The sequence below is a fragment of the Amphiura filiformis genome, chromosome 10 (assembly GCF_039555335.1).
Source record: "Amphiura filiformis chromosome 10, Afil_fr2py, whole genome shotgun sequence".
Classification (NCBI taxonomy): domain Eukaryota; kingdom Metazoa; phylum Echinodermata; class Ophiuroidea; order Amphilepidida; family Amphiuridae; genus Amphiura; species Amphiura filiformis.
In genome coordinates this window covers 43,720,280-43,735,564 of record NC_092637.1, presented here as the reverse complement: position 1 = coordinate 43,735,564, position 15,285 = coordinate 43,720,280, and the positions used below count along the sequence as shown (strand labels likewise).

Sequence of the window (15,285 nt, the reverse complement as noted above, 5' to 3'; positions counted from 1 at the left end):
TTGAAAATCCATTCAGGTCTAATATTGAACATTATAGTTTTGTTAGAAATATTAATAAATGATCACATCAAACAGCCGTGATATACAATGTATAGTTTATTTAGTATCAAAGGAAAGCATGCTTTACTCGTAAAATGAAATAGCAAAATGAAATATATCAAAGGAAAGCACATTTCATTCGTACAGCAAAGCATATTTCGTTTGTAACGAACCAGTCTAATACCCCATCTTGTATAAAAGATGGGGTATTTTCAATTCACTCTGTAGAGAATAAGATTTAGACCCTCATACACGAGGTTTTTGCATAGCGATATGTAGTGGCAGAACCTCGTAATGTGAGGTTCTGTACTTGCATAGCGTTGTGTGAGAGCTTCTTTGTGTATATGAAATTATATTTCACCGTATGTATCATGTAATATCATTGCCTATCATGTATATGATTAATGTTTACCCCTGTTTAAAGTTTAACTTGAATAAATGTTTTTTTCCTCTGAAAAAAAAGGGAAAAAATATTTCGTTTGTAACGTTTATTTGTTAACAAGTACATTCCATTCGGTAAATTTATTTAATATCAAAGGAAAGCATATTTCACTCTTTGAGGGGGTACTACACCCCTCGATAAATTTGTGTCTATTTTTGCATTTAAGTTTATTTACTATTAACGACAAGAGTAGGTATACGTACACACTTAAAATTGATTTAGTAACAAAAGAAACCATGTTTTACTCGTAAAGTGTATTCAGCATCCAAGCAGAACGTATTTTAATCGTTTATGTGGTATTAAAGGAAAGTAAATTTCATCCGTGAAGTTTATAAAGTATAAAAAGCAAAGCGCATTTCATTTGTAATGTTTATCATTAGAGAATGAATTTGGAGAAAACCTTCTGATAATTACAAACACTCGCTGAGCAGCAAGACCTTCCCTCTAAGCTTTTAATCCGATTAGCTGATTATATATTTGTTTTCATGAATTGGAAGACATTCTTTGATGTATTACTGAGCTCAATCATTTGAAATTGTTGGAGCGTGAGCCACCCAGGCTGGTGGCTCAGCATAGTATTTTATTAACAGAAGGTTTTCTCCAAACTTGATTAGTTTCCTAATGTTTAGTATCAAAGGAAGCAAACAATAAAGGCAAAACACTTTTCACTCGTAAAAGATATTTTAGTAACAAAGGAAAGCGCAATACATAATTAAAGTTTATTTAATATCAAAGGAACACACAATTATTCATTCGATAAGGGCTGGGGTATTAACGTTTGCATAGTATTTTTGTGGGACATGAGAGTACATCAGACATCGAATCGTATTCTGAATACGTGGAATTTCATTCTAATATCAATTTTGTTTTACATTCGCAATATAATACAAATTTTATGGCAAATTATTAAAAATTAATATTTTGACATTTAACAGTACACTCATAGAAATGACTTGTTCGGCTTATTGGCGCAATTCAAAAGGAGTAAGTTTGGAGAACTCAAAAATAGTGTAAAAGTTGCCAAAACAAAATTTATTTTAGTTATCCGAATTTACTATATGCTGAAAAGGCTCAAATAGTTCCGTAAACTACGCATTACTTAAAAAGTTGATGTAAGTCGTTGCGTCAACTTTTTAAGTAATGCCAACTTCTGAATTCAAGTTCAGGGAACTTAGAAAAATAAACAAGGTTCAAAGAACCAATTAGTTGAGTTATTGTAACTCAACATGTAAGTTGATGTAACTCGTCCATATTAATTTACTGGTACTTATTGTTTTGAGTTATTCCAATTTGGTACTTTGTTACTTAATTCACGTAATTGGATCATTTTCTGGACAATTAGCAGTATTCAAATATTTATTTTTGTAATCAGTGCAACATTCTGTATACTTTAGCACACCTTTTATGCTAACCTAGTTTCAAATAAGATTTTTATTAAAAAACGCATACTGTTTTATTTGCAGTGATTTTCTTTAGTGGTATTGTTGAAAGCTTACCTTGAATTTATTTATTTATTTTATTAGTATTTGAAGTTGCAATTAAAAGTCCAACGTCTCTGGAGCAAATGTTGTTGTGAAGTGTGTTCATTTAAATAGGCAACTAATGATATAAATTTTATATTTTCAAACATTTTATATGAAAAGACCTACAGTAAGCCAAAAAAAAATTAAGGTACCAGTTATGTTTACCCCCTGTATATCCTAAACAAAGACAGATATGTCATAATTGGAACCAGCAGCCAATAGCTGCATCTTTTAGCTCGAATTTAAGACCTCATTCGTTGAAATTGTTCAATAAATAAAGACACGACGATCCAAAACCCCAAGGAAGGTGCCAACTTAAAAGTTGCAGTTTCTTCCATTGCATGCGCTATTGATTTGTACACAACGCGTTCGCGAACAAGGGAACTAGCGCCGTGCTTCCATTGGTTAGCACGTTAAAACTAGCGTCATGCATTCATTGATAAGAACACAAAAGTGCAACTTTTGATTTCGTCTCTTCAGTAGGTTTTAGATCTTAAATCAGAGCTAAAGACCCAACAAACACAAAAACATTTTAAGAACATTTTAAATAAGTTATATTTTGGCTTTTGGTTTAGGTAAAAACGTTTTAATAACATTTAAATGTCGGGTTATGTAAAGGTCATGATAACGTTTTAAAACGTTTTGTATGAAAACACACTACAACAATATTTTTAAATGTTTTCAAAAAATGTTATTGTAAACTATTTTTGCAAACATTTTTGCCAAATATTGTGTCCACACTTAAATATCATTATGTTAAAATATTTGAACCCAGCAAACACAGAAATTTTCTTAAAATGTTTTTTTAAAACCTTTAATAACATTTAAATGTCGTATAATAAAAAGGTCATGAAAACGTTTTTAAACGTTATTGAAAATATTTTGGGCAAACATTTTCGCAAAATATTTTTTCAACCCCAAAGTAACATTCTGTTTAGAATGTTTTGTATCAAGTTTTCAAGAATGTTTTTGGAATGTTATTAAAACGTTTTTATACCCTTTATATAACCCGACATTTAAACGTTTTCTGTAAAACATTTTTGTTTGCTGAGCAGTAGATAATCAAAAAATGTATTTTAAGGTTATGAAAACATTTTATACTCTTAATATACCCTTTATATAACCCGACATTTAAACGTTTTCGGACAACCTTTAATAACCTTTTGCGAATGATGTCGAAAACGTTTTGTGTTTGCTGGGGAGTTCAGGTATTAGCTGATTGTTTTAATTTTGACATATTTGTCTTTATTTAGGACAGGCCTTCTCAACTAGTTTATTTGAAATGCCAACTGGGAAATTTTAGTGATAATGAAGCGCCAGAGGATGATTTAAGGAAGCCCCATCATGCACTGTAAAAGTGTTATCACTAGAGTTTCAACTGCCACTTTACTTTTCAAATCCCATTGAACTCTGTGCAAAAGATGTTGTTTTAGAATTGCCCGTGTGTCATTATTACTTGGTCGATTTCAAATCTAAAGTGATGTATGCATGAAGGATAATTCACACCTGCTGTAGATAACATAAAATGTGAAATCGACTGACCTTTTGAAGGTGTTTTTATTGTAAATATATCTCTCAAAATTCAAATTTCACCATGCACGTGTGTATTCAGTGGGTGGGCAGTGGTGTTATGTTCACTCACACAGCTGTGCTAACCGCAAGACTTGCTGGGAAGTGCTTAAATCATCCTCTGATGAAGTGCCAACATGTTTAGGGAGCATTTTGTATGAGGGACCGTGTGCGCGATCGAACGCATATAGCGGATGGGGTCCAGGAGGGGGGAAGTCAAATTAAGAAAAATAAGGAGTTAACCCACTAATATATCATCCAGGTAGACAGATAAATTAAAAATTTAATTTAATTTCTACTTTTTGCACCATTGTAATGGCAATTTGGTGTACATATGCCCCGTGAAAGACTAAGCCTGAAGTGTTTTAATTACAGTAAGATTTAATATTTACAACGATATCCGGTTTTATTCTAAGCTCACCGATCGAATGCAGGATGCATCCCGTGCGTGTGTATATTGAATCATTGAATACTATATAAACTGTATGCATATCGCTATACGTCTTGTTTGTATATCTCATCAGCTGCGTGTAGCTCGGCCAATAATCATGATAATAATACGATCGGCGAGATTATACTATACACGCATTGTAGGTGCTGTACGTCGACTTGACGCATAAACTGTGTGTATATCGTTGTTCGTCTAACGTCTTGTTTGTACATCTCATCAGCTGCGTGAAGCTTCCGTAAATCATGATAATAATACGATCCGCCGTATGATGCGATCAAGCAAAATCAGTCGGAACTCGGAAATATTAAATTTTCAGTTTCTTATAGGATGGTAAAAGGCATTTACATATCTGGATTTTGCAGAAAGCCCCATTGAAATTGAACGATCAGTTCCAAAGATATGAGCAATTAAAGAGTTTCCAAAACAACAGAAAACAAAAGGAAATATTTCCTTTGTATGGCTATATCTCAAAATCACTATTTCCGAGTTCCGACTGATTTTGCTTGATCGCATTTTCTTCGTTTTAACTCTTTTGTTTGACACCGAAATTAAAAGGGGACACTGAGATCAATAGCTATCAGTGAAAACTAACAATTAAATAGGAATTAATATTTTTATGCAAATCACACATTATCGCCTTAAATTATAATGGGGTCTGGTAAATCCGGTACCAATACACCTAGTACCCGCAACGGCTGCCCACTTATTTGATAACAAAGACTTTCAAACAAAATTCTAACAACGTATGATTCGAAATTGCCCGTGATCCGTTTTGAAATTAGTTCGTCCCGATTTGAATGCTGACCAATATTCATCCAAGTTGAGGTAGATCGAGCGTGGTAGTTTTTGTTGATGGAAAATTGGTGACGCCATGTCGGTTTATAGTGATATTTTCTAAGTTATATTAATCCTCATGTATCTCAGCCAGAACATTTGATATATCAGCGAGTGCGTTTTATATATTACTGCTGCCTGGGGGTCACGCTAATTAAAATGTGATACCCATGCGCTCGCAGCTCTCAAAACATGGGTAGGAAAACACTAGTTATGGAATGATGAAGCAAGAAATCAATTTGGACAGGAAAACAAATCAATAGGGGGGCTGTGTTGCCAAAAAATACATTCAGTCTTCATGATCAAAGCATACTTGTAAAAAGATAATTTAGATATTGATTGATACAACATCATTAGGTATACATGATGATAATAAAGTGACTTTATGCTAATATACACTTCTAGTGCCCGTTTCTATTCATCGTTATGTATTCTTCTCCCGTGCATTATTTTCGCGAACTACCCTTCACAGCTCAAATTATATAAACCTGCACGCTAAACAATGCATTATCTAAAACCTGCACGCTAAACAATAGATTCTAGATAATACGTGCACGCTCAAATACTAGAAATACTACTTTCACATAACCATATAGTAGAGTTAGGTGACGCTTTCGACACAGAGGTCACATAACTATATAATTGTCTGTTCGATATATATACCATCAACAAAGTACGAATATACATTCTGTGGTGTTAAAATGGTATAGTTACAAACGGTGTTCTATAATAGGGTACAATTACCGAACTCGCTAGACTTGAGTCCAGTCCTCGTTTACGGAGTTTAGGGTTAGGGTTTAGGGTTGGGGTAGGGCAGTCTTGTAATAAGACTAGTACAGTTGCACCCTATTCGGCAATCGCTCGTGCAAAGCAATCATTGTCATAAATTATTTTTAATGACCTCAAATAAATCAAACATCAAATGAGAATAATCGAGCTTCTATTAATTAAAAAGGGCCAAAAACAGGTGGATCATAATTATACAAGATGACACCATTGCAAAATATTCAGCATTTTACAAATGATATACATGTAGGCCTATATCTAAAATAACATAGCCGGGCCCGGGAAACACACACTAGCGCATCATATCATGATCATGCTTTATAATACCATAGGCCTTCAAACACATGTGTTTGAAGGCCTATGATAATACTGAACAAATTGTTAAATCCCAATGTCGTGTGTTTTAATATAAGTAGATTTTAAAGTTCAAATTATAGAGCTATAAAGTCCAGTTGATATTCACCGTAGTACTAGTCGGACATCTAAATCGATCGTGAACTGGTTCAGTGCTCTAAATGATCACAACATAAAGTCAATTGGTTACAAACCATGCGTGAATAAGTTACTAAAGTATGACGTATGGCGCAATCGATACCATTGATAGCTAACTTTTTTATACAGGGATTGATTTTCTTTACCAGTTAAATACTACGTAGCTGGTCAATGTCCTGACGGTGTTTTTAAAATGTAAGATATTTTCCCTAATATTAAAACTAATATAATGAATGCAGCAATTAATATTGCCTATTGTTTTAATAGGCCTACACTCAAAGTGTATGACGGATAATGTACTCGTGCAAATGCATTCGTCAAGATAATTGCACTTGCCATGGAGTTATTGCATTTAGCTCTTGAGCCTATCGGCTCTCGAGCTAAATGCAATAACTCCACGGCGCGTGCAATTATCTTGACGAATGCATTGCACTCAGTTCATTATCCTTATCAAAATTACACCAAAGAGCTTTTATAAACATACAGTGGCAACGTAACGCAGTTTTCCTTTGCGCCGATTTGATTTACCTGTGTTCGGGACAATGGGCTTCCGCCATTAAATCGGTAATTGACCTGACAGCATAGCTATTTTATAGACATAGAGTGGCAATAGATTACGTATAAACGCATTGTTCCTTTGCGCCGATCTGATTTGCCGACACGCTATTCATCGAGAGGTACCTCTTATTCGGGACAAAGGGCTTCCGCCATTAAGGTTACACGAAGAAACGTATAAAAAACGTATAAAAGACGTATAAAGATGTTCTCTAAAACCGCGTTTTCTCAGCAATCAAATATCGCAGTGAGTCAAATGTTGGTGCATGGATGTATCTTTACATTAGTTTTGTGTGTTTATACACATTTTTAGAATCCGTTTGAAAATCCTTCGTTTAAATCATTTTTACGCGCCATGTTCACAAGATCAAAAACGCGTTCCATGCAGTTTTTTTCAAATGTTCGCTCCGTATAAAACCACGCCGAGTGATTGTTTTCTCCTTTTTTTGCATTGTACTACAAATCGACCAAAGAAATAATGTTGCCATGGGAAGAACCAAATGCAGTACCGATTAAATTTTATTAGCCCGATTTTGGGAACAATTTTTGAGAATCTTGTAACACAAAACACTGTTATGTTATATTATCGATATCTGGATTGGTTGTTGGTTTTGTTATTGTTGTAGGCCTACATATTGCATAATCAGGGTATAAATAGGCCTACATCCAGGATAATATTTTAAATATTGAAAATTTAGAAAATCCAAAGGAAAATTGCCGAAAACGGCTGCCCACAATCCCCCCCCCCCCCCCATCAGCCCATAATTATGGTCCTATAATCATGGTCGCCCCCTCACGTGCCGCGGTTTGTCCGTGGCCCTAGTTCAGATTGATACACTAGTGTACGCGTGAGTACATTCTTTTCTGCATGGCTGTTTCCATTACTAACTTACGCCCCTCTGGAATCAAGCCTTGAAAATCAATTGTATTTAATCTTAAATCGGTAACTGACCTGACAACGTATTAACGCTATAATAGGCAGGCTATTGTCAATAAGTGTTCAAACGAAAGTCACGTGAAAGTGCCTACATGAGAGAGAGGTACCTTTTGTTCCCATACAACCCAAGGGTGTGATTTAGTAGCCGAAAGCACAAAAGACACAATTTAGCCGTCGATGTACAGTTCGTTATCACCCACCTGACTTTAGGCGCTTCATTTAAATCAATTGAATGCTCATGCTGATCGATTACGTTAAGGCTGCTGCAGGTCCACGTGTCTATAGTACTGTATAACGATTAAAATGATCAGTCAGATATGTTTTTCACACTTGCCAAACACAAGTCATTCAATTTCGAAAACTAGGCTTTGAATGTACACTCTCATGAATATTAATTGGCAACGTTTTCCAATATGTCAGCGCTCAAATTGAATAGATGAATAGATGCTGCAGCCCGTTGATTACAATCATGTTCATGTACATCTGTGACCTTGTTTTGTGTTGAACATTAAGGAGCTAAACTGAGCTAAAAAAGAATCTTCACAATTAAGGTCATATCTTAAAATCCTGTCTATCAAAATGAACCAAAATTACACACAGGATTACGTCAATACTCTGCTCTAAACACATGTCAGTAACCAAGCAGTTATCCAAATGACACAACAGCAAAATGCACTGACATGGAAAAACTTCCTGGACCACATTCACAGCCCAATAATTTGCACCCAGCACAAGAAATCTGTGAGAATAAGTTAAAGATCCTTGCACAGGTGATAATTCCCAAGGAGTAAGTGGAATAGTGTGGAACAAGACCTGTTTATTGAAGAAAGTGCGTGGAAAGCAGCAAGAAGCGCCATTTCATCCTCTGTGCCAGGATCTTGTATGCATTTTTACAGATTTTTTGTGCTGGGTACCAAACATTGGGCTGTGAAACTGGTCCAGGAAGCTGTTCCGTGTCAGTGCTTTTTGCTGCTGTGTCAGTTGAACAACTGATTGGTTACTGACATGTGTTTTGAGTAGAGTATTAATGCAATCTTGTGTGTAATTTTGGTCCATTTTGATTGACAGGATTTTAAGATATGAACTTGTGATTCACAAGTTGTGAAAAAAGTGTCTTGAAGAGTTCAGTTTATGTAAAAAATAATTACAACATCAGCATCATTAACGGGATCATTAATAGAAAGTGTTAAAATGTTTCAAGTTCGTTTTAAAAGTGAAATCCGTTTATAATTTCGTTTTAAGACGGAGTTCAAATAATTTATTATAGTAAGGCAAACTGAACTCGGTGCATTCCTTCACCTCACCAGACAACGCTTCTATATTAATCGGTTTAGAATCGCTTCGCTTAAACTCGGAGCTCCCTAAAGCTTCTTTATAGAGACCAAACATTCGGTTTTGAAGCCAATTTATCGACGAAGCTTTCCATTTGGACGGGTGTGGTGGTAGGACTTCAGGCTTCCACGATAGCATGGACTTACTAAAAGAAATCCCCGTGGCATCGCAGTAAGAACGCATGATTCCTTCAGGGTTGGCCTTCAGGTCATCGGCATCAATGATGACAGACATTTGCTTCAATTCTTTTGTAACGTACTCGTAAAGATCATATATTTCTTTGAAGGCAAAACCTTGCGGTAGAACAGATTTCAGAGAAGGCATCCCCATTTTTTCGGTCATTAAAATGTTATAAGACTCGAAAACGTGAGCTGGATGTCGCATCAAAAATGTATGTTGATATCCTTCTGGAAGTCTACCAAACTCTCCTCCCAATGCATAGGCCATATCTTTAACAAAATATAATTCCTTACCCTGCGCTTCACTCTCAATTTCTTCCTTCACATACGCATAGGTAAAGTTAGGTTCAGGAACATATCGACCAATTCTTCCTATGACGGGGTCATTCGGGTGTGATGATACTGATATAATCTGCTCGGGACCACTATGAGCAGCAGCAATGTAGTACTCTAAAAAGATGACAGAGTTTTCAACTTCAGCGATACTTTTACAGAATACAGTGGAGAGAGAACGTGGCACACACCAAAGTGCTACTTTATTTGGTTGGCTTTCCATAGTGACAACTTCGTAGGTTCTACAATTGACTCCACTCTAATGAATATTTAGAAGCATTCGGTTAATTCGCCCTTCTTGACTGCATGTGATACGAGGATAAAGACTATGTACAAATTTCTACATCGCAGTACGCCACGCTGACAAGGTATGAATGGTGTAGGTGAAAATAAACACAACACAATAAGGACGCCCTCACTTATATAACCTGTAATAATTCTAAGCCTGCTTATGCTGTGACGATTTGATTTACACAGTCGTGTGCAGTATCTTGTTACGTCTAATTTGCTTCCAAAACCCCTTGACAAGGATTGATACCAGTATTCTGTCGGTCCGTGCCACGTCACTTCCGGTTGATGATGCGACTCAAATTTGAGTGAAAACAAGTCCTTGGTTCGATTTTTTTCTTGATGAATTCTGTCATTGGTGTTGTGTATAATTATTTCGATCGCAAATAGTCAGTGGAATCAAACAAGTTTCTAAGTTTTCAGAGTGGAAGTTACTTACTTGATTTATCGTTTTATATAATGACAAACCGACAATTAAAGTCCATGGTCGAGTGTTGTTTTTTCCGAAATTGACGATGTTGCCACTCCAGTCTGGAGTGACTAGTCTCCTTCACAGCCGGTTTATGTCGTTCATTACAAACCGTGAGCCACGTGAAGCTTGGGCCCAAGACTAGAGATAGCCCGGCAGGGTTTTCTTTAACGCACAAAACACGCGTATTTACGCGTTCAGGCACTTTTCTGACTCTTTCAAATCCATAGTCCCAAAGTCCAATGCGTACACAATTTTGAAAACGTACGCGTTCAGATATTGCAAGATTTGAATAGAGAAACACCCGATATTGTGCATTTTTTTCTCGGCTTTTGGCATTTAGGACGTACTCCCGATATGTCATGTATGTAGGGCCCATCACATTTTGTCAGCATCGATCCATGTATATGTTTTAGTGATTGCGAGACTCTAAAATTGTATAGTGTCAGTTTGAAATCTTGCAAATTGGGTTCGGGTCCTTTTTTCTGTTTAAATGATGCACCAAATATGTCTTCAATTGGAATAATAATTTTGCAAAATTTTGAATCTCAGGGAGGGGGGGGGTGAAAAAAATGTCTTGAAGTAAAGTGAATCCAGCACCTTTTGGAGAAAGAACAATTTGCATTTTTGGGGCTAAATTGGCCTAATACCGTATGATGTTAATTTGGTCAGAAACCCACATACATGACATACAGGCGTCAACATTGGGGGATGATTGTATGGACCATCCCCCTGGCAAAATATTGGGGGATATCCCCCACCCCCTCCGGATCTACGCCTATGGCTCCATAAACACACATATTGTTAAAAATGTCTTCAAAAATAATATTATAAAAATACCCCTTGGGCAATGTTTTTGACTCCTTCAGAGGAAAAATTCACAATTGAAAGGGTCAAAATTTTTTGAAAATACCCCTTCAGCAAAATGCTTAAAGAAAACCCTGTAGCCCGGATGTTGGACCGACAGAATATGAAATTTGTCTAAGTCGCAAATTAAAAAAGACTAGGTGGTTACCCGTATTTCGCGGTTTTCGCCTATCGTGGTTATTGGCTTTTGCAGATCTCAAAATCAGGGTGTGTCCTTTGGCTGGGATCACTTTTCCTCACAGCTGAGCTCAATTGCAGCTTTTTGCAATTTGACCTGACTATTTCTACCTTTTTTGACCTATGACCTCTTAACCACAGATCTGACGAAAAGGTCACCATGGAAACTTTTATTTGTTAGTTCAAGGTCAATACACCCACCAAGTTTGAGCTCCATAAGAGCGATTTGAAATTAGACTTCAATTGGACTTGACCTTTGACCTTAAAAAATATAAACTTGTTCTTCCTCATACCAAGCTGCACCTACCCACCAAGTTTGAGGAACGTGCGATCCCCAGTTTCCGAGAAAAGAGGCGGACAGACAAACAAACAGACAGATGGACCGATTCTGGTGAATTATAGTAAGATGCACGCGGCCGCGGAGCTGTAGAGATGAATTGCAGAGCGCGACTATTCAGTCAGTCGCGAGCACGCTTAAACGCTGCTCTGTGTGAAAGTAAATATGCATAAAAACCAGTGCGCGTAATGCTCCGTGGCCAATTATGCATACTAATTAGTTCATGACATTCTCCTGTTTGAAGAGCTCTAATTTCTTTGTTTTAACACTAAAAATTACAAAACTTTCAAATTATTATGCCAACCCATTGAACTTGCACGTTGCAAAATAATAAAAATAGATCTAAGTTTATTTAGATGGATAAATAGCGTGTTTATTGAACTAGCAAATTTCAATACAAAAATCGGAAAAAGCACAGTATTAATTCCATTTTTCGGCGGTAATTCAAATAACACATTCGTATAATTCAAAAATATGACCGATACAAAGGTTTTGAATACGATACCTCGAAAAATCCGTGCGAATTGGTGTAAATCGACCAGGAGGTAGACACTTTTTACGAATAATAATAATAATAATAATAATAATAATAATAATAATAATAATAATAATAATAATAATAATAATAATAATAATAATAATTTACCTTCTAAATATCAACCCGTTTAAGGGATCCAAAATGAGCGTTTATTGCGTTTCGACAGTATTTTTTGTGGGACATGAGAGCACCTCAGACCTATCGAATTGCATTCTGAATACGAAGCATGTCTTTCTGATATCAAATAATTTTTATTTCTTAAAAATCACAATATAATACAAATTTTATGACAAATTATAAAAATTTGATATTTTTCAAATTTTGATATATAACAGTCCTCGAAGTAAATTATATAAATCTAATGATATATTCTTAAAGTGTATGTAGCAGGGGAGGAAAAGCCGACGGTCAATTGAAAATTTTGACCTTTCATATTGAAGATATGGATTTTTTCCCAAAAGACCTAATTTTTTTTGGTGTTTTGGGAAAAAAATCCATATCTTTAATACGAAAGGTCAAAATTTTCAATTGATCGTCGGCTTTTCATCCCACCTACATACACTTTAAGTATAAATCATCAGATTTATAAAGTTTACTTCAAGTACTGTTAAATATCAAAATATAAATTTTAATGATTTGCCATAAAATGTGTATTAAATTGCGAATTTCAAAAAATCAAAATTATTTGATATCGGAATGACATTCTTCATGTTCAGAATGCAATTCGATATGTCTGATGTGCTCTAGTGTCCCAAAATAAATACTGTCCAAACGTTCATACCCCAGCCCTTAATTGAATTGCCATTGATTAATTTGTATTATTGTATTATTATAAGCTGATTCTAAATGAATACACACAACGTTATATATAATCGGGAAAGAAAAAGTTAATTGGATTTATTTTGAAGGGTATGGTTTTCTTCAATGTCAAACCGTTTAATTTAATTGCCATTTTTGTATTCAGCTGATTCTAAATGAATGCACACAACGTATACAAATTCAGTTGCACAAAATGCACATTTTATAAAATAGCGCACAGTTTTTAAATTTTTTCGAGATGGGATAATATTTCTGTAAATTCCGAAACTTGGATAATATAAGCTATCAGTTATTTGTGTAAATTTCGGGGGCAGTTGCATACAAATTTATTATAAAAGACTACACAAACTGTTTATGAGGTCTACGGTTTCGTGCGATTATCTTGACTAATGCACCCTGCTCAGTGAATTATCCCTATCTTAATTGCTAACAATTAAAGCACTCGCTGACAAAAAGACTCTTAGGGACGCACCATTTGATACTCAGGGGGAGTAGGAAGTTTTTCCAAAAAAAAAACTTCCCCACTACATGAGCAAAAAAAAAAAAAAAACTTTCCCCACCAACACTAAAAAAAAAAAAAACCTTCCCCACCTAACTGTGTATAAATGCATGAAAAAAAAAAAAAACTTGCCGCCAAAGGCGGCAAAAAAACAAAACATCGTCGCCTTTGGCGGCGAAAAAAATTTCTTCCCCGACCCCAACTTCCTACCCCCCGAGTATCTAATGGTGCGTCCCTTACGTACAATGTGTTTCGTTCTTGGACTATAACTATTAGCAAGGTCTAGCAAGGCCCTACCAGCTATACTGATAATGGTTAATTGGAAATCTGAAAATAAACACTTATTTTGTAAACAGATGATTCTCTGTGATTATTTATGGATGGAAACTTAGGAAATTGCTGTTAATGAAATAATTGATATATTAAACATACATTTTGTTTTGTCGACAATAAAAATCCATTCACAAATAAGGTTTTTAGGAACCATTTGACATTAAATATTTTGAACAATTGCTCTATGAAAAATGATATAAATGCACCCCTGCTGATCCAGGCTACTGATAAGCTGTCAACAAGTGACCACTAAGGGGCGCACCATTAGATTTCCAGGGGGGCATGGGAGTTTTTGAAAAAAAAACTTTGCCCACTAGTGAGAAAAAAAAAAAAAAACTTTGCCCACTAGTAAGAAAAAAAAAAAAAATTTTGCCTCACTGATGAGTAAAAAAAAAAAACTTCCCCTACCCAACTTTGTATAAAAATGTACATTAAAATTGAAAAAAAAATAGCTTCGCCGCCTTTGGCGGCGAAAAAAAAAATTTGGTGCTCTTGGAGGCGAAAAAAAAAAAAAAAATTCTGCCGCCTTCGGCGGCGAAAAAAAAAAATTCTGCCTGACCCAAACTCCCATGCCCCCCCCTGAGAATCTAATGGTGCGTCCCTAATTCAACAATTATAATGAGTAATTATCTGACCAGACAGGAACCAAGCTGGGTATAAGGTGCCTAGGCACCTGCACTGTTAACTAGGGTTAGTTTATACCATCACTAATTTATGTTGGGAGTGACACTAGTGGGGGGGGTAGATAGTTGCTTTGGTTTTATACATTTTGGTAGTGCAACTGGGCAGTTAGTAGTAACAATTATAATCAAACACATTCAGAAAATAAAGATTGAATTGAGCCAGGGAACCCCTGGGATTGAGTAGTCAGTCTTTTTGATTATAATTGTTAAAGGTCATCTGAACCTGAGGTGGAATAAGTATATGTTGTTGGATTGTCAGAATGTTCAAAGTCATGTCATAAAACGTAATCACAAAGTCGTCTGAATATAGATTGTTGGATTGATGCGAAACTCGGTGGATGTGATTTCCATTGATCCCTTTGTTTGTACAAGTATAAATTAAGTATAAATTAAATATAGACCTATTTAACACACATTTTTCAATTTAGCTTATAGTATGCCATTGGTGGTATTCGTGGTAACAACATTTCCAACCCGGTTAGTATTTGTATGAACATCAGTCGTTTACCTTATGAACAGCGCCCTCACAAAGTTTTCCCTGATTCCTAAAACTCTCTAGATTCTCTCAACCGGGATTGTTCCATCGATTGCACATACCCACTTCTCACGTCTGGCATAAGGGTTTGTACAGTGCCTTTCAGTTCCAGACATGGATTTTCTCAGCACAGACATGACAGAAAAAATACCAATTTGACTTTTAAATTATTGTTTTATCAAGAGGTATATATTTTATTAGTCCAGGAATTTTAGGTGTGTCATAATGTGAGTGATAAGAGGCAACTGAAATTGAAAATGGAGGCCCG

General features: G+C 35.6%; 1 protein-coding gene across 1 annotated transcript; it reads right to left on the bottom strand.

The window, feature by feature from the left end:
- Positions 1 to 8,852: 8,852 nt before the first annotated feature.
- LOC140161911 (uncharacterized) lies at positions 8,853 to 9,695 on the bottom strand. The gene has a single exon (XM_072185206.1). The coding sequence runs from the start codon at positions 9,693 to 9,695 to the stop codon at positions 8,853 to 8,855; it is 843 nt and encodes a 280-aa protein (XP_072041307.1).
- Positions 9,696 to 15,285: the final 5,590 nt, after the last annotated feature.